The 22,545-nt window shown below is 37.8% G+C and overlaps 2 protein-coding genes across 10 annotated transcripts; one reads left to right on the top strand and one right to left on the bottom strand.

Annotated features, from left to right (window-relative positions):
* The first annotated feature begins 103 nt into the window (after positions 1 to 103).
* Positions 104 to 8,824, top strand: PJVK (pejvakin). 5 transcript variants are annotated; one of them, XM_059877016.1, is made up of 7 exons: positions 354 to 378; positions 2,121 to 2,188; positions 2,920 to 3,115; positions 3,636 to 3,777; positions 4,860 to 4,977; positions 7,608 to 7,706; positions 7,895 to 8,824. In XM_059877016.1, exons 4-7 carry the CDS (start codon positions 3,706 to 3,708, stop codon positions 8,185 to 8,187), a joined length of 582 nt encoding a protein of 193 aa, XP_059732999.1. In that variant the 5' UTR covers positions 354 to 378; positions 2,121 to 2,188; positions 2,920 to 3,115; positions 3,636 to 3,705; the 3' UTR covers positions 8,188 to 8,824. The 5 variants fall into 5 exon arrangements, 4 of the variants coding, with proteins under 4 accessions (XP_059732992.1, XP_059732999.1, XP_024834011.1 ...); XR_009491180.1 differs by lacking the exon at positions 7,895 to 8,824 and adding an exon at positions 5,301 to 5,514 and having other exon boundaries at positions 104 to 2,188; positions 7,608 to 7,688; XM_059877009.1 differs by having other exon boundaries at positions 104 to 2,188; positions 7,608 to 7,751; positions 7,895 to 7,978.
* A 2,646-nt stretch (positions 8,825 to 11,470) lies between these two features.
* Positions 11,471 to 19,194, bottom strand: FKBP7 (FKBP prolyl isomerase 7). 5 transcript variants are annotated; one of them, XM_005202260.5, is made up of 4 exons: positions 18,905 to 19,189; positions 17,422 to 17,573; positions 12,937 to 13,067; positions 11,471 to 11,805 (listed from the first exon to the last, which is right to left on the bottom strand). In XM_005202260.5, the coding sequence occupies exons 1-4, from the start codon at positions 19,111 to 19,113 to the stop codon at positions 11,644 to 11,646; spliced, it is 654 nt and encodes a 217-aa protein (XP_005202317.1). In that variant the 5' UTR covers positions 19,114 to 19,189; the 3' UTR covers positions 11,471 to 11,643.
* Between the last annotated feature and the right edge of the window lie 3,351 nt (positions 19,195 to 22,545).

The following is a 22,545-nucleotide window of genomic DNA, read 5'->3' as shown; positions in this document are numbered from 1 at the left end:
CTCCTCACTGCTTGAGTTCCTCCCGGGGACGGGCGGGGCTGGAGGCGGAGCCTCGGTGCGGCAGCGCAGGTCCCGCTCCCAGCCACGCCCCCTGCTGTCCCTGCTCGGCCGCGTTCCTTAGCGGCCCCGCCCACCGGCTCGCCGGGCTCCTTGGCGCCAGGTCCCTCCCTCTCTCCTAGTCCGGGCTTCCTCGGCTGCAACTGGTGCCCAGCCTTCGGCCCACCGGCTCGGGGAGACCGCGGTTCTGTGTCCTTAAAAGGAGGCCATTCCCTGGCCAGAAAGAGGCTTGTCGCCAGGCAGGCAGGCTTGAGTCTTTGAGGCCTTAAGCTCAGCCTTTTTTTTTTTTTGGCCAGGTTATGGGGACGGGGGAGAGGAGGGGTACGTCACTTTAAGAAAATAATTTCAAAATTCCAAGTGCAGAATTGCTGGAGAGCCTCCCCGGGCCTGGGCCCGAAGCCTAAAACTCGCAGTATATCCGCTCCTGAGGGCTCGGGTGGATCCTCCTGTCCTGGAGCCCCGCGTTTAGGTGCTCCCGGGGACGTCCGGAGACCCGCGCCTCTCACCCGGGGTGGGCTCCATTGTCTTCTAGGCTTTCGTCGCCTGGTGAGTGCTGGGCCAGCGGATCCCAGCAAGGCACGTTAGGAGTAAACGAAGGATTTTCTGTGGAACTGTTTCTAATTAATGCTGTTTCTGAACACCTATGTTGGTTGTGATGGCATATGCCTGGGATGTACCACCTTTGTTGGGGATCAGACAGCGACATTAAGTGTCCTATGGCTTCTAGGGGTTTTGCTTGCCACGTGCAGAAATGACTCCTTGTGTCTTCTCATTTCTGGAGATTGCCTCGCACAATTCTATTCACACGAAGGGACATTATTAGAAACTTTTTGTTTGTTACTCTGGAACCCTGGATACTAGAGATCAAATGAAAAAAAAATTATCCGGAATCTAATCAAGCTGATTGAGGCTTGAATTAAGCCTGTTTTTATCTTCCTCCACCTCCCCCTTGTATAGATGTTAGTTTATCAATTGCTTTTCATGGATATATTTTAATGAATATCTTACTTTAAATACCACCTAGCCACTATTTCAGAATGTTAACATCCACGTAGCTGTGGCAGTACATTATTTCAGCACTCAGATTTGTTTATAAAATTTATTTTTAGCCATAAAATTCCTTAAGAACAAGCCTCAACTTTATACTGCTCTCCTTAAATGTTGAGTAACTGGGATAATAATGGTGAAACGAAAATAAATGCAGCAGGACTCTATTTCAAAGAGCTACTATGTAATAGCTTAAGATAAGAAACCCCTGTCAGAGTTGATGCAGTTACATTAAATATGTTTCATTTAGTATTTTGTAAAGTTCTGCATGCATTTGTTTCCTTATATTCTGTGGATTTATTTTTATATTAATCACTTGGTTTTGTAAACATACAAGGAAAATGAATGAAATGTTCAAAGAATAAACTGGACTATAACAGAAACAGTACTTTTCTGTTGCCAATATTGGCATGATGGATTTGTGAAGGACTCCCCTTTGGACTGGGTCCACTGTAGATGGTGTCCAGGGCTAATATTAGTGGCTAAATTGTATTGTTCCCCAAAGGGCTATTTGCTTCCTTCAAACCTGGCAAACCACTATCAACTGTGAGCCTCATCAAGGACATTGGTGATATTTAAAGATTACTAGTTTTCTGTGTATATTTTAGTATTATAGACTGCAATTCCAAATTGACTTGCTTTTAGTGTATCATTTTACACTGTTAATCTATAATTCATTGCCTGAGCATACCAGGGAGGCAGTGTTGTGAATTGTATAGTGGTAAGCTACTTGCTGAGACCACGCTTTGTATTTTTTACGTGTACAATTATATTTAAAATCAAGCAAGGCTTAGTTTTATGCCCGATTTTCTTTGAAAATATGGATTTGTTATCTGAGGGTTGCAGTGGATGACATTTTGATTCAGTGTTAATATGTTTGCTGCTGCTACCAAGAGCTTTGTCAAACAAGTTGGAGATGGAGGGAGATTAGTTCCTGTTCCAAGCCTCAGTGAGGCTGACAAATACCAACCTCTAAGTCTGGTGGTAAAAAAGAAGCGATGTTTTCTGTTTCCTAGATATAAATTTACCTCAACACCTTTTACACTGAAAGATATTCTTCTAGGAAACAGAGAAATTTCAGCTGGTAAGTTTCAATGTTTGTTTGGGAGTGATTTCTCATTCATGTATATTATTCATAATCTAAATGAAGGTGGTCTGTGCTACTTATGTTCGTAATATTTACACATTTTCATTGATGAAAGCAACTTTTATTACTGTAGCAGTAATAATGTTAACAATGCTTAATGTTTGTATAGTAGCAAATCTCTTATTGATTGAAAAATTTCAAATGTATTTTATAAGTATTGTATAATTTAATTTTAGTTATTTTATAAGTTGTTTTAATCAGATCAGTTTAGAATATGGCATAATAATATATTTCTTCATTTATAAAATGGGGCTGCTCTTCAGTCTTACCTGTCTCACATGGTTAAATGAGATTAAATTAATTTGTGTTTATTTTTTAATTCTCTTATTATGGTTGGTAAGCTGAAATGTATTAACAGGCTAGTTTAGAAAGTAAATTGACATTTTGCCAAACTTTTCTTATAAACACTTGTTTTTCTTTCAACTAGTCATTGGATCTTGATGCTTAAGTGTTCTGTTGGCTCAAAGAAAATTTGAGTTCGTTTAAAGTACTCTGGATATTTATTTCTCTTGTCAAATTAATTGAATTGCTCTTTTTCATCTTGATTTGAGATGGTACCATTCTCAACATTTGGGTAATCAAGTTTTAAATGATAAATTAATGTATTACTCTATATTTACATTAGATGAATTCGAGACATTTAAAATATTGATTTCTTTTTTTTAAAGGTATTTCATCTTATCAGCTACTGAATTATGAAGATGAATCAGACGTTTCACTCTATGGAAGACGAGGCAACCATATTGTGAGTGATGTTGGGATTAACGTTACTGGATCAGATTCCATTGCTGTAAAAGCTTCATTTGGTGTAGTAACCAAACATGAAGTGGAAGTATCAACGTTACTCAAGGAAATTACTACACGGTCAGTATAATAATCCTTAATAGACTTCCATGTTTTCTTTAAACATTTTAATTATATAAACTTCATGACAAAGTGTTTAAAACATTCCAGTTATATTTTACTAGAGTAATTTGTTTGATTTATTTGAAATTCTACAAATTAGTCATACACTCAAACTTTGGATAAGTGTAGATATCCAGAATCATTTGGTTTAAACAAAATTTAATTGTTCTGCAAGATCGCTTCGACTCTGCACACATTTGCTAAATTATGAGATTACAAGACTTCAAGAATCTGCTTGCAACAAATACACTAAAAGTTTCCTCCAACAGACTCCTCTAGTACACATGTTTTAACGAAATAGGAGAGGCAGATTATTAAATTTCTTTTGAGCATACTTTCTGATTTGTATTAGGACTGCCTTGATTTACTTTTAATTAAGGTGGATCATGAATAGTAACACATGTTAAGCAAAAGTGTACTTGATTATACATAGTTAGATGACACAGATTCTTGTGAATGTCTGTCTTCTTGATTTTAGAAAAATTAATTTTGACCACAGTTTGATACGTCAGTCAAGGAGCAGCAGAAAGGCAGTGTTGTGTGTGGTCATGGAAAGCATCCGAACCACACGGCAGTGCTCACTGTCTGTGCACGCTGGAATTCGTGGGGAAGCCATGAGGGTAAACCATTAGATGCCTTGGATTTCTCTTACTCAAAAGCTGCAATGGGAATTTAAGTATTCAAGAGCCTTGTATATTTTGTCAAATGTTGAAATTAAAGAGCTGCAATTGTATATAGGATTTTGCACGCTAATGGTTTTGTTTTAGAATATGAAGAAAGGAATCCAAGAAAATTTGAATTATAAACATGTAAAGTAATGTAAAAAAACACTAATCTTTGTGAAATAATGTGCACAATGGAGTCCCTCAGGGTACTGTTTAAATGCTATTTTAAGAATACAGACTGAGTGTGTTTATGGAACTCTTCGATTTTATTTTTAAGTGATAGAGTTTATACTTGAATTTTAAAAGTTGAGTTTATATTTTTATATTAATTTTTCTAAAATAACATTGTCAATGGCCAAACATGCTTCATTCAATGTTAAGTCCTTTAAAAAATCTTGGAAAGTTATTTGTGTTTTAATTTTTAGCTCAATTATGACATTATTTGTCATTGCCATTCACCTAATAATGACACATAATGATGATTTGTTTTATTAAAATGAATTATTAGAAAGATAGAATACAGTGATAATCTTTTCAAGTCTTTGCAAATGAAGTGGCTACATTTAAGTGCCCACCAAATTGTTTAATATTGGATCGTTTTGGGGGCATGAACTGAATGAAACACTTAATTGTTGGTGATTGCTTTGGAAAGCTGCAGACAGCTCTGGGGGCTTTGAAACAGTGGATACAATAGGCTAAAAACAAATGTAGCCCTTAAAGGCAGTGGATTTACCTTGAAAGGAAAAGGTTCCTATGACCCAAAGCATCACCCTTGTGGTAGCACTAGTCATTGGCTTGGATACAAAGCAAATGAGAAAGTGGTAAGTATTTCCTAATATAGATCAGGAGTCCCCATTGAATCATTTATTTGAACCTCTGCTATAAACAGTTGAATTGAAGTAGGATAGTTCTTTACTTGGAGGGGTGGAAGAGTTTGTTTGTTTTTGGTAGGATTGTAGGGAATGTTTTGTTTTTCCAAAAATATATCCTTTACATGTTATACTCCTTAACAATGTTGTTTAATTTATTTAATATAGTTTCATTTTATGGATGAACAGAATCCCAAGGGAAGGGACAAAGCTATTGTTTTTCCAGCACATACAACCATAGCTTTCAGTGTTTTTGAACTCTTCATTTACTTGGATGGTGCCTTTGGTGAGTGAATGATTTACGTGAAACACTGAAATTATTGTAGTGAAAATCTCTGTCTCTATCTTTCCCTGAGTGTCTAGTGATGCAGAGTGATGCTGTCAGCACTGTCGATATTATGCTTGGGTGAAATGACTGGGAAAGACCCAACAGTCCCTCCTTCCCCATAACCTCATTCCTGTTTCTTGGGGAAAGCTGTAGACTTCCCAACACCCCACTTCCAGTTATAGTTGAGAGCTAGAATGCAATCCACTGGCAAAGTATTTCCTTGACTAACATGGGAAAATAAAAAAAATAACCTTCTAAAAGGTAGTTTTTGGGCTTTTCAGGTGGCATTAGTGGTAAAGAACCTGCCTAACATTGCAGGAGACATTAAGAGACACGGGTTTGATCCTCGGGTCAGGAAGATCCCCTGGAGGAGGGCATGGCCACCCAGTCCATTATCTGGCCTGGAGACTACCGTGGACAGAGGAGCTTGGCAAGCTACAGTCCATGAGGTCGCAAAGAGTCGAACACAACTGAAGTGATTTAGGACTCACGCAGGTAGTTATTGAAGATGGCAAATAGAGGAGGTATACACAGTAGGAAAGTGTCAGGGCACCCAAGCTAGCATAAGACAACCTTTCTTCAGGTTTTCTTTTCATAGACCCAGCTCTCCTGACCCTGGACTACCTAAAACCTTAAACCGTCATCGTATATGATGCCGCAGTTCAGGTCACTTTAAATTTCTACATTGCATCAAGTTTTAGTATTAGGAGACCAATCAGCTCAAGTCTAGGTATAACCCAAGGATTAGGCAAGGCCATTTATAAACATTTTTGTTGTTTTTTATTTCCTTTAAACTTTTGATTTTGTATTGGAGTATAGCGATAACTATAACAATACTATACTATAACAATGTTTCGATACGGACAGTTTCAGGTGGACAGCAAAAGGACACAGCCATACATATGCATGTATCCATTCTCCCCTAAACTCCCCTCCCATCCTGTCTGTCACAGGACACTGAGAAGTGTTCCCTGTGCTATGCAGGAGGATCTTGTTGGTAATTCGTTCTAAATACGGCAGAGTATACATGTCCATCCCAGACTGTCTTAACTATCCTTCCTCCCATTCTTCCCCACCCCTCCCCTGGCAACCATAAGTCCGTAAAAACACTTTTATAAACATTTTTAGGCCTGTTTTTGTTTTTGCAGTTCTGTTGGAAGAGAGAATGTGGAGTCAAAAAAACAAAACAAAACATGTTAAGTAAATTTTGTTTGGGACACTAAAGGGTGTAGGGTTTTACAATTATATTGATCATTAGAGTATAAACTGATACAATTGATAATGTCCATCAGAATCTAAAATTACATATATTTTAGTCTTATTTAAACTTTTAGGAATTTATCCTACACATATACTTACACATATGTGAAATGACGTGTATAAAGATAGTTCGTAATAGTAGAAGCTTGGAAATAACCTTAAGATGGAGGGATTGAAACAAAAAATTAAAAAGCTTAATGTCTAAGATTTACAAAACTAAATGAGTTTAGAAGAAATTCAAGTAAACTATCAAGTAATGTTTTGCCAGTTTGTAGCATTTCTACTTCGGCAGCAGCAGCCTGGGGTATCCAAGCACAGTGTATTAAAGTTTAAAATTGCACTGAGTCTTTTGAGACACCTTCTATTTCATTACCTGCTTATTAATTCCTAGATCACCATGTTGGCTGGAATTATGAAAATATCCTTTAACACAGGTATTTAACATAGAGGTAACTCATCAGAAAATGAAAGCACCGTTAAAGTTAATAAAAAATGTGGCACAGACCCAATAGAAGTAGATAATAATGTACTTGCTCTGTTTATGACCCCAGACATGCTAATATGCTAATAAGTAATGCTTGCAAAGAATTGGAATGACACGTGTTTTTTAGCAGCTTTTTGGTTTAAATTGATTGCCAGTAATGACAGTGATATAGTAGCGAGGAAGAATCCTTCAAAACTTGACAATGTTACAGCAGTCTGTTCCTCAGTATAAATTTCACATGTGTGTACATATGTCTATAGGATAAATTCCTAGAAGTGTAAATAAGACTAAAATATATGTAATTTTAAATTCTGATGACTGTATCAATTCTATCAGTTTATACTTCTAATGATCAGTATAATTGTAAAAACCTGTTCCCTTTAGTGAACTAAGGTACTTCCACACAATAGAATACTGTGAAGCTGTTAAGAATTAGCACTAAAGATACTACTGACATGGAATAATCTCTATGATATTTTAAAGAGATGTATATCTATTAATCTTGGAACCTAAAATTTTATATATGTACATACTTACATACATAGGTACATAGCCTTTATGCCTGTGAAATATACGGAGTATTTCTGTAAGTACACACAACAGTAGTTACCCCTGGGGTATAAAGCTGAAGCTGGGGTCAGTGAAGAGACTTATTTATCGTTGTATCCTCTTTTTGTACTCTTTGAATTTTGTACCATGTAAAATGCTACCTTTTCTAAAAATATGTGAAATTTAACTTAAAAAATAAAGTGAATGGCATGTGCCAGAATTCAACCACAATTAAAACTCCCAATAAAATATGAGTTGTTCAGATTATAACATCTTCTAAAATTTTTTTTTATAGACCTTTGTGTCACTTCAGTGTCAAAAGGAGGATTTGAAAGGGAAGAAACAGCAACATTTGCACTGCTCTACAGATTGAGAAATATACTATTTGAAAGAAGTATGTCCACTGAAGATTTTGTTCCTTCTCAGATTAACACTTGAGGTTCTCTTTATTAATCTTGTCTTTAAAAATTTTAAAGCCAAATTTCACGACTGATTGTTTAGATTTACACATAGTTATAAATGCAGACTGGCTATACATTTTTTTATTCGACTTTTAACACGTGTCTGTTTTTATCCTTTTAGATAGAAGAGTGATGGATGCCATTTCTCGTTCACAGCTTTACTTAGATGATCTTTTTTCTGACTATTATGACAAACCTCTCAGCATGAGTGATATTTCACTCAAAGAAGGTACTCACATCCGTGTTAACTTACTTAATCACAACATTCCAAAAGGACCTTGCATACTCTGTGGAATGGGGAACTTTAAAAGGGAGACAGTTTACGGGTGTTTTCAGTGCTCTGTTGATGGGCAGAAGTACGTGCGACTTCATGCAGTTCCTTGTTTTGATATTTGGCACAAGAGAATGAAATAAAATGGAAAATGAATGTACCTTGCTGGTGTTTTGGGTGCAACTGTGCCACACACCTTTCCAAAATTATCTTGGTTCACTTTGATGAATTGTAGCAAATTAAAGAGGAAGAGGAATGAGAAATTAACCTGTCTGGGCATCATTTTTCCCATTTATAACACGGAGATGATAATAGTGTCTACCTCAGAAATTGTCATGAAGATTAATAATATTGTTTATATTGCAAAGGCTTACATATAAAATTCAGAATATAGACATTCCTTCATAAAATCTGCCAGTTGCATATACTTTGGAACTTAGTCTACCATTTTACATATAAAACTTTTGAGATATGTGTTATTTTTAATCGACTTTTAATTCAATATTTGAGGATGACAGGAAGGCACAAGTGGCAACTTTTTGATGCTTTAACTATTGCCCTAGGTCTGGTAAAATGAGAAAAATGTGTTAATAATTTAATGTAATCCTAAATGTTTAATTGTGGTATCAAATTAAAAGCACACTGAGCTCAGTATGGGGTTTTGTGTACATAGTTAAGTGTGACTGATAGTAGTAATGGGCTGCCATTCAGTGATGTAGGTATATATGTGCGCACCAGCTTTGTCTTTATAACTCACTATGAAAAAAAAAAAAAAAAGAACTCACTATGGTCATTTTAAAGTTAAGGCAGCTGGGAAACATTTACTTCTCTTCTATGAAAGTGTTTAAAACATTTAACATACTTGGTTCTCAGAGACCTTTTTCATCTAGTCTGTAAGACGTATGAAATTTTTTCATACACAAACCTAAATAATTGGCTCAGCTGGTAAAGAATCCGCCTGCAGTGCGGGAGATCTGGGTTCTATCCCTGGGTTGAGAAGATCCCCTGGAGAAGGGAAAAGTTACCCACTCTAGTATTCTGGCCTGGAGAATTTCATGGACTGTATAGTCCATGGGGTCAAAGAGACTCAGACACAACTGAGTGACTTGCACTTGCACTTACTTGCATTATTAAAATAATTACAGAAGTACTGTTAAAATTCCAGAACTCAAAGTATATAGTACAGCAGTCACTACTAGGCATATGCCAATGAAGGTGTTAGGCAATTGTGTAAATATGAAATGTTTACTTGTTTACTGTATGTATGTAGAAGGGTTAAATTTTTATTTATTTAAATGTGAATAGTTTTCAAGTAAATTTCCATATTCATATGACATCATCTATGATTTTTTAAAACCTAAAAGTACTTGGTATGAAAACAATGGGATAGAAAGGTTAGAATTAGAAACAGTGTCATAGGATAATTTCCAGTGTAGCTTTCATGACATTTTCATTTTGTAGAGTATATAATTCAGATGCAAATATGAGTATACTGATCAAAAAAGGCTCTAGTGACTTTTTTTTTATATGAATATTGACATGGGGACAGTTTCTAAACCAAAGTATAATATTGTGTTGTCAACCTAAGTTTACTACTGAGCAGGGTTTTCTGAGGAAAGTAAAGGGATGAAAGTCGAAGATTAAGTGAGGAGGAGGTATAAAACTGGGTTATGGGAATGAAGAAATATTGGGAGACAGGAAAAGATAGTAAATGTTTTTATTTTTTGAAGTGTCCAGCTCTGTGCTACACATATGTGAGATTCACTAACCTAGTGGGATTTGTGTTGCCCTTATGCTGTAAGACTTTTTTTTTTGATGTGGAATATTTTTGAAGTCTATATTGAATTTGTTACAATATTGTTTCTGTTTTCTGTTTTGTTTTTTTTGACCAGGAAGTGGGATTTTAGGTCCCCGATCAAGGATCAAACCCCCACACTCTCCATTGGAAGGCAAAATTCTAACCACTGAATGGCCAGGAAAGTCCCCTTATACTTTTAAATTGTAGGATTTCTAGCTGTATATATAAAGAGGTTAAAAGATAATCAATAAACAGTGGTTTAGAAGGAGTATAAGTTTCATAAAATGGAAAAAACTGTTTTAAATTTACTTGTTTTGAATAGAGCTATTTACTACCTAAGCACACTTTTCTATGGGCTTCCCTGGTGGCTCAGATGCTAAAGAGTCTGCCTGCAATGCGGGACACCTGGGTTTGATCCCTGGGTCAGGAAGATCCCTTGGAGAAGGAAATGGAAACCCACTCCAGTATTCTTGCTGGAGAATTCCATGGACAGGGAGGCTGGTGGGCTACACCCCATGGGGTCACAAAGAGTCGGACACGACTGAGCGACTAACACGCACACACACACGATTTTCTACATACACAGTAGGCAAATCTTACTTGATCCAATAAATATATGTCCTTTCTTGGGTACCAGCATGATCTTCTACAGCATCTCTTACCTCTTATTCTCAACATGTTAGACCACAATGATTTGATGATGACACAAAATTGCCATGGCACTTTATATCCTCAGTAGATATCCTCATGTATCCTTCATGTGTAAAATAAGTTCTACACATCTACCAAAAATTTGATGGCATACCAGTTTGTGCTGTTCGCTCATGGTTAATAATAAGAACATTGTGAAATGAAATGACATCGGATAGAAAAACCCAGAGAAAGGGAGACTTGAGAAATGCCATAGCATCAATTTAAAACTATCAAGACAAAAAGTTAGGGATGGTAGATATAAAGGCCTACGAGAAGGAATCGGTGTAGCACATTCATAATGATGTCTGAGGGAGTGCACAAGTCAGAGCAGTGCAGACTTTATGACGCATGCTCTAAGACAGAGGCACAGAGCCTTTGGTCTGATCAAGTCTCTTTCAAACATTAGCCACTGGAACAAATACCCAAGGCCAGAAGCTTGCACCATAAAGTACAGACACTGTGTTGAGGCTCGCTGTGGGACATATTATTATAACTAGTACTTTCCTGCACGCATCCTAAAGGAAGATTCCTCGGTCATATGATTTTACTTTTGGCTGTGCCATGTGAAATGTGAACCCATTTCCCCTGTAGTGGAAGCTCAGAGTTTTAACCACTGGTCACCAGGGAAGCCTGGTAGATTTTTATATCTTACTGTCTGTAATGCTATGAAATGTATAAAACAAGTGAAATGTTAATTCTTGGGTTCCTATTAAATATGTTTAAAATATGGGGTACTTTAAATATTAAAGATTGGGTATTTACATATCTATACATGCTGTTAAGGTTAGAGTTGGAAGAACTTGTAAATTATGACAGAGGTGTCTTCCTATAACTTGAAGGGGAAAAAATTGCCTAATATGACGCAGAGGTCGATTTCATGGTACTGCAATTCATGTTAACAGAATAAAGCAATAGGAAACACAATCATGCCTATGTGAAAGTTAAATTTTGCAAAAAAGCCTCACATTTATTATTCCAATATTACATGTATTGAAGGATCAAAATATGTTCATGAGGGAAAAACAGAAAATATAATGCAGAGAAAAGTGACTTTGTTTTATATATAAAATACAGTAAATAGCTAAGAAAATTTAGAAATAAAAATATGCTATAGTTCATCATGTTGATAGACATTGTATTCCTTAGAAGAAATGAAGCCATCACCATCATGGTCGTTCTTCTTAAAAAAATCCTCTAAAACTGCAGTCTGATATGACTGGTCACGTGGCTTCTCATCTTTTTCAAATTCCTTTTTCAGGTAATGACTTATCTAGAGGGCCAAAATAATGTTGCTTTAATAAAAAAGACACCACAATAAATTTCCAGAAACTCTGAGAAAACTTTCAAGAAACATATCTCAGACTACTTATTATACGTGATACAAAAATTTAAAAGGCTATTTGAGGTTTTATTTTTTTCAACCTTTGAAGCAATTTTCTGAAGAGAAAAAGATCTTCAAATTAGCTTCCTCTGAGGTTATAGATGGTTAATGGTACATACTCAGAGATTAACATCTGAATGTTAATGGCAACCTGTTCCACTGTACTTGCCTGGAGAATTCCATGGACAGAGGAGCCTGGCGGGCTACAGTCCATGGGGTCAGAGTCAAACATGACTGAGCAACTGAGCATGCATGCACACGCATGCTGTACAATAGGTCCTTGTTTATTTTATATATAGTAATGTGGATCTGTTAATCCCAAATTCCCAGTTTATCCTTTCCCTCTTCCTTTCCCCTTTGGTAACCATAGTTTGTTTTCTATGTCTGTGAGTCTGTTTCTATTTTGTATCATTTTTTTAGATTCCATAGGTAAGTGATATCATATGATATTTGTCTTTCAGCTCATTTAGTATGATAATCTCTATGTCCACTTACGTTGCTGCAAATGGCATTATTTCATTCTTTTTTATGGCTAAGTAATATTCCATTGTATGTATGTATGTATACCACATCTTTATCCATTTGTCTGCCAGTGGACATTTAGGGTGCTTCTGTGTCTTGGATATTGTAAATAGTGCTGCAATGAACAGGGGTGCCTGTTAGCTTTTCAAATTATAGGTTTGTCTGTATCTATGTCCAGGAATGGGATTGCTGGGTCACATGACTCTATTTTTAGAGTCATGATGCCTGTAGACATTAGTTTGGTATTTTAATGACCCTCTTGCAGGGAAGAAAGGAAATTAAACAGGTTGACTCCCTTTCAGCTTTTATATTAAACAACAACAAAAAAATAAACAAGAACATTTTCTTCTTAGAATTTAATATTTCTGTAATTAGCTCTATGAAAGCAAATTAATTAGCCCATGCTAGATAGAAGTAAACATAATAGCTTTAACACAGATGTATCTAAATGGGAATAACAATTTAGAGTACTGTCCATATGAAATCTGTTTGAATTACCTCAGTTTTAGAAAGTTGCCTGTCATTGTCCGTGTCTATCTGTTTAAATGTTTCAACGCTTCGTGGTCCTTTGGTCACAGCATAAAGTTCAATCTCAAAAATCAATGTTGCATCAGGTGGAATCTTGCCTTCTGCTAAAGGTATGAATTTTAAAAGTTTAACTTTCATGAGGATAATGGTCAAATATTTATTTACAAATAGCCATGATAGCATTATGATTGTATTATTTCATATTTATAAAAATTGCTTTCTAAATATTTCTTAGGAACACTTTTCTCATATGTTTTCAAAACAAGTAAGTTCTAAAGACTTAGGGGACCATTTCCTGATTAAATTTAAATAAATATAATTCATGTAATTTTTAATAATATACTCCAGCATTATACAAGAAAGAGCTAGCGCAGAGAAGAAATTCACAGTCAGAAATATTTCAAAGATCAGTATCTTTTAGAAAATGATTTTGTTCAGTTATTTGGAAATATGAATAAAATATATGTCTTAATATACCTGTTTGTCAGATTTGTCATATAGACAAAAAATACTGCAATAACAGAACTAGTAACAATTTCATGAAGAAAATTCTAATCACAAAAAAACTCTTTTAAGTATTAAGTTAAATAGTTCCCTTTAATAAAGTTAGCCAATTAAGTAATGTCACAGATGATATTAGCAAGCTATGGCCTCTTCAGATGGCCATTCATAAAAGTGACTGGCAGTGGGTGGCTTTTGTCACCACTCAAATATATAGGTACTCCAAAATATAGTTACTCAAATATTTGTTGAATGAATGGTGTCTATCACTTATCTTAAAAAATGGCTGTTTGTTCTTCAATGAAAACTAATTTTTTAATGAAAAAGTGGAGGATTCTTGCTAAAATATTTATATAATTCAAAGAAAAAAGCTCGAAAGTTACAGCCAAAGGAAGTACTGGAGTGGGGTGCCATCGCCTTCTCCGGAAGTAGATCAGTCATCTCCAAACCAGGACACACAAAAATCTACCCATACATCACATGACTAATGTGACCATCCCAACCAACATACATTACCTAACTTTTAGAGTAAAAGATTGAGTCAATGATAATTTTACAAGATCCATCCCCATTCTGTCTCATTAAGATCTCTTTATGACAGAAGAAAAACTTTTCCTGACAATAATTAAAAACAAATTCAAAATTCTTAAGGAAAACTATTACAAGTTGAAGTTCCCCCCAAATTCAACTGTAAATATAGAATAAATTGCCAGTTTTATCTTACTAAAAAATGATAGTATAAAGAAGAGAAAAACATGCATTTACTATAGAATTACTTGTATTTAGAAGATCAGAAGACTTCGGAGTTAATGTAAAGAATCTATACATACCACATGTACTGTTAGTTAAAGCACTAACAAATCACATGCATTTCAAGACATGCAGAGGTGCTCTGTGACATTAGGCAAGAATATTGTGCAGAAGAAAAGACTTCTTCAAGTACTACCTAAAATAAAGTTACAGCTTAGGTTAGGTCTTAATAACAACTTATTTAGAAAAGCTTATTCAATCAAGATATTGTGTGTTAAGCAGTTGCTTATGGTCTGCACAGCAGATTTTAAAATTATTGAATTCAAGCTATTAGTAATTTACTATAAATAATACAGGTAAACTAGCAGTTAGCTACATTCCAAAGAACACAGTTTTGTTGGGCTTCAGTTTCCTTACATATAAGATGGAGGTTTTGGTGACATTGTTATACTAGTGAGGTTCATTATATTTATTGAAGACACCTCAAACTGAGTATGAACTAACTTCTTCACGTCAAATTTATACATTTTTGCTACAAGGGTCTAGCTTATTAATAGCTTAGGTTACCTGGGTAGTCATTCATATCTAAGCATAAATTAGTTTACAATAAGGATAAAATTAGTAATCATTTGCCATGTGGTAACAGGACCTAGTATGAGCACCAGTTGACAAGAGATGTGGGTGCTCTTGTAGCAGGAAGAATGCTCTCTTGTCTACAAGAGAGCAAGAGAAATTCTGAAAATGAGATTTAAGGAGGCTGAAAGGCGAACTCTGCCTGTATTAGTTTATCTAGAATTGGGCTCAGTCTATGACACCGTTTTTAGGACAAGATTACATTCAATTTAACTTATCTTCAATTCTCTCTCTCCTAGGCTCCTTTACAACTAAAAATAGGATACCTTAATTATGGTTTTGTGGGAGCTATTTTGATGGAATCAAATGAGTGGCAAAAAACTTTGAAAGTGAAGATGTAGTTATCTGGACTGTCTCTTTAGGAGTTTTAAATCTGAGTCTGATTTGTATCACTAACATCCCTCCAGTCCAATTTGGGGGCAGTGATCCTTGTTCCTGCTGGAAAGAATAGGCAAGGGAACCAGCTCTTCTAATGAGTAAAACAACAGCCTTAAAGAGGGCCTGTCATTTCAATGAAATATTGGGGTGTAAAGACAATATTTCATTTAGAAACCCTTAATTACTTTAATTATATACTAAATATTTCAAATAGCTGGGGTTAAGAAGGACTCAAACTAAAATGAGGTGGTAAAAATTCTTTCTTTAGGGAATTCTCTGGAGGTCCAGTGTTTAAGATCCTGTGTTTCTACTGCAGGGAGCACAGGGTTTGATCCCTCGTCCGGGAGCTAAGATTCCTGCAGACCACAGGGCACAGCCAAAAAAAAAGTCTTTCTAGTTTTCACACAGTAAAAGGAAGAAAGGACCCAACTGAGAATGCTAGAGACCAGCTCTCTGCCATACCACCCATTTTCCCCTCTTAAAAAATTTTTTTTGTTCTGCTCCACTTCTGTGTTTGGTAGTCAGTTAGTTGTGTCTGACTCTTTGTGACCCATGGACTGTAGCCCACCAGGCTCCTCTGTCCATGGAATTCTTCAGGCAAGAATACTGGAGTGGGTTGCCATTTCCTTCCCCAGGGGATCTTCCCAACCCAGGCATCGAACCCAGGTCTCCTGCACTGCAGGCAGACTCTTTACCATTGGAGCCACCTGGGAAGCCCCACTTTAGTGATTTTTAAAAATTTAATTTTGGAAAAATTAATACATGCCTTTGTCTGTCTGGTTTATTTTCAGTTAGCATAATACCCTTTAGGTCCATCCATGTGGTTGCACATGGCAAGATTTCTTTCCTCTTTATGGCTGAGAAATATTCCATTGTGTGTGTGTGTGTGTGTGTGTGGTGTGTGTATCTATAGCACATCTTTATCCACTCATTTATATTTTTTGGTGAGTGGGCCACTTGTTTATGAAGTTGCCTATTTCTAGGACAGGTCATCATATATGTTTATACATGTTGCAAACATTTTCCTCATGTATCTGCTTAACCTAGGTTCTCATAGCTTACTCAAGGATTTTAAAAATAGCAATATATTGAAAGAAGCTGTTCATTTTTCTATATTTCAAGGCTTCTCCTGAATTTGGATAGTAGTGACTAATAGCTTGTTATGTTTCAGATGTTCTTTCTACGATGTTCCAATGCTGTCCTTTTACTTTAAAATCATAAGTTCCAGTTTCCTGAGTTTTATGAATTTGACTTTGGTACTCCTTACAAAAAGTTTTTTTCTATAGACATTTATATAATAATTAATAAAATAACTTATACTTAAATGACTAAGGTAGAGTTTATAAAATATACACTGTAATTATGAATATTGCCTCTGTGGGGAGTAAAGAACTCTGGCCAGAGACTTGTATTGCAACAATGGCTTAATTTCTCGATATGTAAAAAGAGAGAACTGGGCTGGACTGGATTCCATATAGCTAAAGTTTATTGGACCCTATCAGATCAGATCAGATCAGATCAGTTGCTCAGTTGTGTCTGACTCTTTGTGACCCATGAATCACAGCACGCCAGGCCTCCCTGTTATGATTTTTCATTTTTTTTAGTGATTCAAAACTTTTAATTGTGGGAAAACACAATTAAAATAAAATTTATCATTGTAACCATTTTAAGTGTAGAATTAGTTCAGTGGTGGTAAGTATATCCACATTGCACCCAGTCTCTAGAACTATTTCATCTTGCAGAACTGAAACTCTACACCTATTAAATAACAACTGCCTATATTCCACCCTCTCTCCCCTGGCTCTGGCAACCACCCTGGTCTTCCTGGCTCTATGAATTTGACTATTCTAGGTACTTTATATAAGTGGGATCATACAGTATTGGTTTTGTGTTTGGCTTATTTCACTTAGCATAATGTATTCAAGGTTCATCCATGTTGTAGCATATATCCGAATTTCTTTCGTTTTTGAGGCTGAATAATATTCCACTGAATGTATATACAACATTTTGTTTATCCATTCTTATGCCAATCGACATTTGGGTTATTTTCAGTTTTTGGCTATTTTGACTAATGCTGCTGTGAACATAGTTGTAACGATGAGTTACTCATAGTAACTTTGAGAGTCTGCTTTCAATTTTTTTGACTATATACCCAGAAGTGTATGATTTATTTTTACCATATTTTTACCTTACCATAGCCTTCCTTTCCATATGCAAATGAAGGAGGTATAATCAATTTTCGCTTCTCTCCAGGACACATATCCATCATCCCAATGTCTAGGCCTTTTATGACTTGTCCAACACCAAGAACAAACCATTTGGGGTGGCCTTCATTTTGTGTCCGGCTGTAATTAAAAACAGCAACCAGGTAAGTTGATTTGAAGGAAAATAAAATCAAACTTTAAAATACAGCTGAATATTTAGTTCCTATGTAAAACTGGAAACCTCTCTAACCATGTCTTTTCCTATATTAAGACTCATTCGGAATCCCATTGTGGGGTCTTTGGCTCAAACTTCCCTCATAATAGCCAGACAGAGGTTTGATTTGCCCAAAGCTAGTCATTAGGAGCGGAGAAGGCAATGGCACCCCACTCCAGTACTTTTGCCTAGAAAATCCCATGGACGGAGGAGCCTGGTAGGCTGCAGTCCATGGGGTCGCTAGAGTCAGACAGGACTGAGCGACTTCACTTTCACTTTTCAATTTCATGCATTGAAGGAGGAGGTGGCAACCCACTCCAATGTTCTTGCCTGGAGAATCCCAGGGACGGGGAAGCCTGGTGGGCTGCCGTCTATGGGGTCGCACAGAGTCGGACACAACTGAAGTGACTTAGCAGCAGCAGCAGTCATTAGGAGTCATCTCATTTTCTTTTTTCTTGTCATCTTTACAAAAACCACTCAACAGTTAACTTTTTAATGGGTCTCCTGCCCCTAACTGCATAGTTTGTCCAAATTACAGATTTAACCATTCTGTATTTATTCCAAAAAAAAATGGATGGTCCAGGTTTAGCCTCAAAAAGTCATTTGAATCACGATTAAAATTTGTATCTTCTTAATAAATCTCTCTATTTTCTTCTAAATGGAAAGAATTAACTTTCCCCAATCTTATTTTTATAGGGAAGTAGCACAGAAGGAGAAAAGACATTCTATCTCTGAGTAATAAAACATCAATTAAATCAGAGTAAGTAGTGGTGGGACGAAGGGGCAGGGCACAGAGACACAGGGTCTGAAAATCACCAGAGAAAAGTCATTGTAGTGGCTTCTAGTAGTGGAAAGCGGCCTCCAGTCAGTAAATATTGTGCTTCTGAAGGCCAGATAAACTATTCTACATAATCCTCTGTAAGGAGACTCCAACCCACAGCAAAGGAAAAGTGTGAACATTCTTAAAAACAGTACCTTGACTTACTACGATAGGCAGTGGTGAGGAGAGCGTATAGATGTAGTGTATTTTTAATAATTTCTTGGGCCAACATTTTCCGTAATTTAAAAAATAATATTCCACATAATAGGGAAATACTGTGTCAAATCCTATTTTCCTCCTAGAAAGTTCAGAAAGGCTGAACTCTTACTGTTGCAAAATCAACCTCAAACAACCCAGTAAATTAGGCTTCTGGTTGGTGGAGGGAGGTTAGATTTAGTGCATCAACTGGACTCGGGAGCTGTTCTCATCATATCCTACCTGCAGTAGAATTTCGAGCCGTCTTTAGCCAAGAAGCCGTCGTAATGGGCATTTAGCAGGTCTCCCTTTTTGCTTGTCTTAGAACAATTTTCTGGACGATGCAAAACTTCTATTTTCACTTCCTCTGTGGTCTCCTCTGCCTTTTGTCCCTGAGCAGTAAAAATGCCCCACACATAAAAGAAAAGGATTAATCTGAATAAGAAATGCATGATTCCTGGATTCACCCCCCAGATGATAACTGCGTTCCCGCAAGCGTGTCAGTTGCAGGCGGGTGGTAGCAGCTGTAGCCCATTTCCGACGCGTGGCAGGCGAGCATTGTCCTACGTCACAAAGGGCCAGGGGCGGGGTGAAGCGTAGCACCGCCCCTTCCCCCTGCGGCGAGCCCAACCCTTGGAATTTGTGTCAGTTGGCTGCTGGCTGCACCCCTGTGGTACCCCGCGCTTTCACGGACGGTTCTCAGTCCCTAAGGCAACACTGTACTTTTGCATCGCATCTCCTTTCCAAGTCCTCATATTTACAGCCAGTTTCCTCAGGGTTCGATAGTAAAGTTCTCTCTTTTATTTTTTTGAAACTGGCGAAAAACGAAATAAAAAGACTACGGTGGGAGGTTGTAATCAGGAATACACGATTGGCAGTGAAAAGCTTCTCCTCAGATTCCTAGAGAACTAGTGCGCATCGGGAGAGGCAATCTTGTTTTTGGGGTTTCCCTGAAGCGCCTTCTTAAGGTCAGAGTCATACATTAAGAGGTTTCAGGCTAAGCCACATACTAGTAAACAGGTGCCCCTGCTCCCTCTGGTTAAAAGCCTTTCCGCAGAGCTGACTAGCGATTTGGGACCGGCTACAGGTTTGCATTTTCCTTTCTTCCCCACTTGGGGTCGCCCTTGATTTGAGGGCTGTGAAAGTGCAGCACTCAATATGCCAGCAAATTTGGAAAACTCAGCAGGGGCCACAGGACTGGAAAAAAATCAGTTTTCATGCCAATCCCAAAGAAAGGCAATGCTAAAGAATGCTCAAACTACCGCACATTTGCACTTATCTCACACGCTAGCAAAGTAATGCTGAAAATTCTCCAAGCCAGGCTTCAACAGTTCGTGAACTGTGAACTTCCACATGTTCAAGCTGGATTTAGAAAAGGCAGAGGAACCAGAGATCAAATAGAAAACATCTGTTGGATCTTCGAAAAAATGAGAAAGTTCCAGAAAAACATCTGCTTTATTGACTATGCCAAAGCCTTTGACTCTGTGGATCACAACAAGCTGTGGAAAATTCTGAAAGAGATGGGAATACCAGACCACCTGACCTGGCTCTTGAGAAATCTGTATGCAGGTCAAGAAGCAACAGTTAGAACTGGACATGAAACAACAGATGGTTCCAAATTGGGAAATGAGTATGTCAAGTCTGTATATTGTCACCCTGCTTATTTAACTTATATCATGAGAAATGCTGGGCTGGATGAAGCACAAGCTGGAATCAAGGTTGCTGGGAGAAATATCAATAACCCCAGATATGCAGATGACACCACCCTTATGGCAGAAAGCGGAGAACTAAACAGCCTCTTAATGAAAGTGAAAGAGGACAGTAAAAAAGTTGGCTTAAAACTTAACATTAAAAAAACTAAGCATCTGGTCCCATCGTGGCAGATCAATGGGGAAACAATAGAAACAGTGACAGACTTTATGTTCTTGGGTTCCAAAATCACTGCAGATGGTGACTGCAGCCAGGAAATTAAAAGACACTTGCTCCTTGGAAGAAAAGTTATGACCAACCTAGACAGCATATTAAAAAGCAGAGATATTACTTTGCCAACAAAGGTCAGTCTAGTCAAAGCTTTGGTTTTTCCAGTAGTCATGTATGGATGTAAGAATTGGACTATAAAGAAAGCTGAGCGCTGAAGAATTGATGCCTTTGAACTGTGGTGTTGGAGAAGACCCTTGAGAGTCCCTTGGACTGCAAGCAGATTCAACCAGTCCATCCTAAAAGAAATCAGTCCTGAATATTCATTGGAAGGACTGATGCTGAAACTGAAACTCCAGTCCTTTGGTCACCTGATGTGAAGAACTGACTGACTTGAAAAGACCCTGATGCTGGGAATGATTGAAGGTGGGAGGAGAAGGGGACAACAGAGGATGAGATGGTTGGATAGCATCACCAACTCAATGGACATGAGTTTGAGTAAGCTCTGGGAGATGATGGACAGGGAAGCCTGGTGTACTGCAGTCCATGGGGTTGTGTAGAGTCAGACACAACTGAGCGACTGAACTGAACTGAGGTGCGGGTAAATTTCATGCTGTTGCTTTTCTTACCAACTCTTTGAGATGTCATTATCCACATTCCACAGACGAGAAAACGAGGTAATTTGAGTCTTGGGCATTCTATTTTAATCTCACACAGTTAATACGCAGCAGGGATATGACCAAGTCTGACACAAAAGTCGTATATGAGTTTTTGAGTCGTATATGCTCACTTTCGACATTTTAGTATAAAAACTTTATAATATATACAATGAATTTTACTATCCCATCACCGCGGTCTTAAACCCACTACTTGTATATTATCATATCCATCTGGCCATCTAACCATCAATTCACTGTATTTCCAGGCGAATACTCTTACCCAAACTAGGACTTCAGCTAAAGCCTGGTTCTCCAATGGGAGATATTACCTACCTCGGTGATGCTAAGAAAAGCAGCATCAGTGAGGCTGCTTTAAGCTTTAAAGTGTGCAAAATTCCATACATCTGAAAATTATTGTCAGTTATACATGGGGATAGGGCTCCAGATGTGGGTTCGATCCCTGGGTCGCGAAGATAACCCTGGAGAAGGAATGGCAACCCACTCCAGTATTTTTGCCTGGGAAATCCTGTGGACAGAAGAGCTTGGCGGGCTATAATCCATGGGTCGCAAAGAGTTGACACAGTTTAAGATTAAACAGCAGCAGCAGCATACATAAGGATGGTCATTTCCAAATAGAATTTTAAAAAATCCTAAAAGCGAGGGGAGACTTTCATTTTTTAAATAAACTCCAAAGCTTGCTCCCATGTTTTATGTTCTAAATGAAGTAGTGGCTAAGATATATTGCGTGGTGACAATTCCTTGGGGCCCCTCGCTGTTCCCTGCCGGAAGACTCTCAGAGGCACACCACCTTCCTAGGAGATAATTTCTCAGATCCCCCGAATGTGAAGAAGATGCAAAGTTAACATAAATAGGAAATCTTTAATTTTTTTAAAAGCAACCACCGGAGGGACCGGAGGCTCAATAACGGGAAAACCTGAGAGGCCTAAATCAGCGCCTGACTGACGAATGCGCTGGGGGCTAGTCCTCGGGTTGGCTCAGGGGCTGCGAGCACAGTGGAGTCTGCGTGCGCTAGTTCTGGGCCCTGAGGCTTAGGCCCCAGGATACCGGGGAGCGGTCGGCCCAGGACTCAGCGTCCGGGATGAGAGTGGGATCCCGTAAGACGCCAGCCGAGGGTCTGTAGGAGAATGAGGAGGAGTCAGGACTCTGGCCCGCCCTCTTCGCGTAGCCTCTGGCTCGGCGAAGGGGCTGTAGGCCGCGCCCGCTCCTCCAGCCCCGCCGCCGGGGAGGGGTTTCCCGGGACGCGCCGGCCCCTTTCATCCAGGAAGTGAAAGCGACGTCGGGGTCAAT

The sequence above is a fragment of the Bos taurus genome, chromosome 2 (genome assembly GCF_002263795.3).
Source record: "Bos taurus isolate L1 Dominette 01449 registration number 42190680 breed Hereford chromosome 2, ARS-UCD2.0, whole genome shotgun sequence".
Taxonomy (NCBI): domain Eukaryota; kingdom Metazoa; phylum Chordata; class Mammalia; order Artiodactyla; family Bovidae; genus Bos; species Bos taurus.
Note: the sequence above shows the minus strand (reverse complement) of the source record. Positions and strands in the feature narration are given on the sequence as shown.

Bases quoted from the DNA above. Each gene is read 5' to 3' on its own strand.
- FKBP7 (XM_005202260.5), bottom strand. From the start codon at position 19,113: ATGCATTTCTTATTCAGATTAATCCTTTTCTTTTATGTGTGGGGCATT. The intron at 17,574-18,904 runs GTAGGATATGAT...TTTTAATTACAG, and splicing joins GGCTCGAAATTCTACTGCAG to CCGGACACAAAATGAAGGCC. The intron at 11,806-12,936 runs GTAATTCAAACA...TTGGCCCTCTAG, and splicing joins GGCAACTTTCTAAAACTGAG to ATAAGTCATTACCTGAAAAA.
- PJVK (NM_001193183.1), top strand. From the start codon at position 1,978: ATGTTTGCTGCTGCTACCAAGAGCTTTGTCAAACAAGTTGGAGATGGA. The intron at 3,116-3,635 runs GTCAGTATAATA...TCTTGATTTTAG, and splicing joins CTCAAGGAAATTACTACACG to AAAAATTAATTTTGACCACA. The intron at 7,707-7,894 runs GTATGTCCACTG...TTATCCTTTTAG, and splicing joins AAATATACTATTTGAAAGAA to ATAGAAGAGTGATGGATGCC.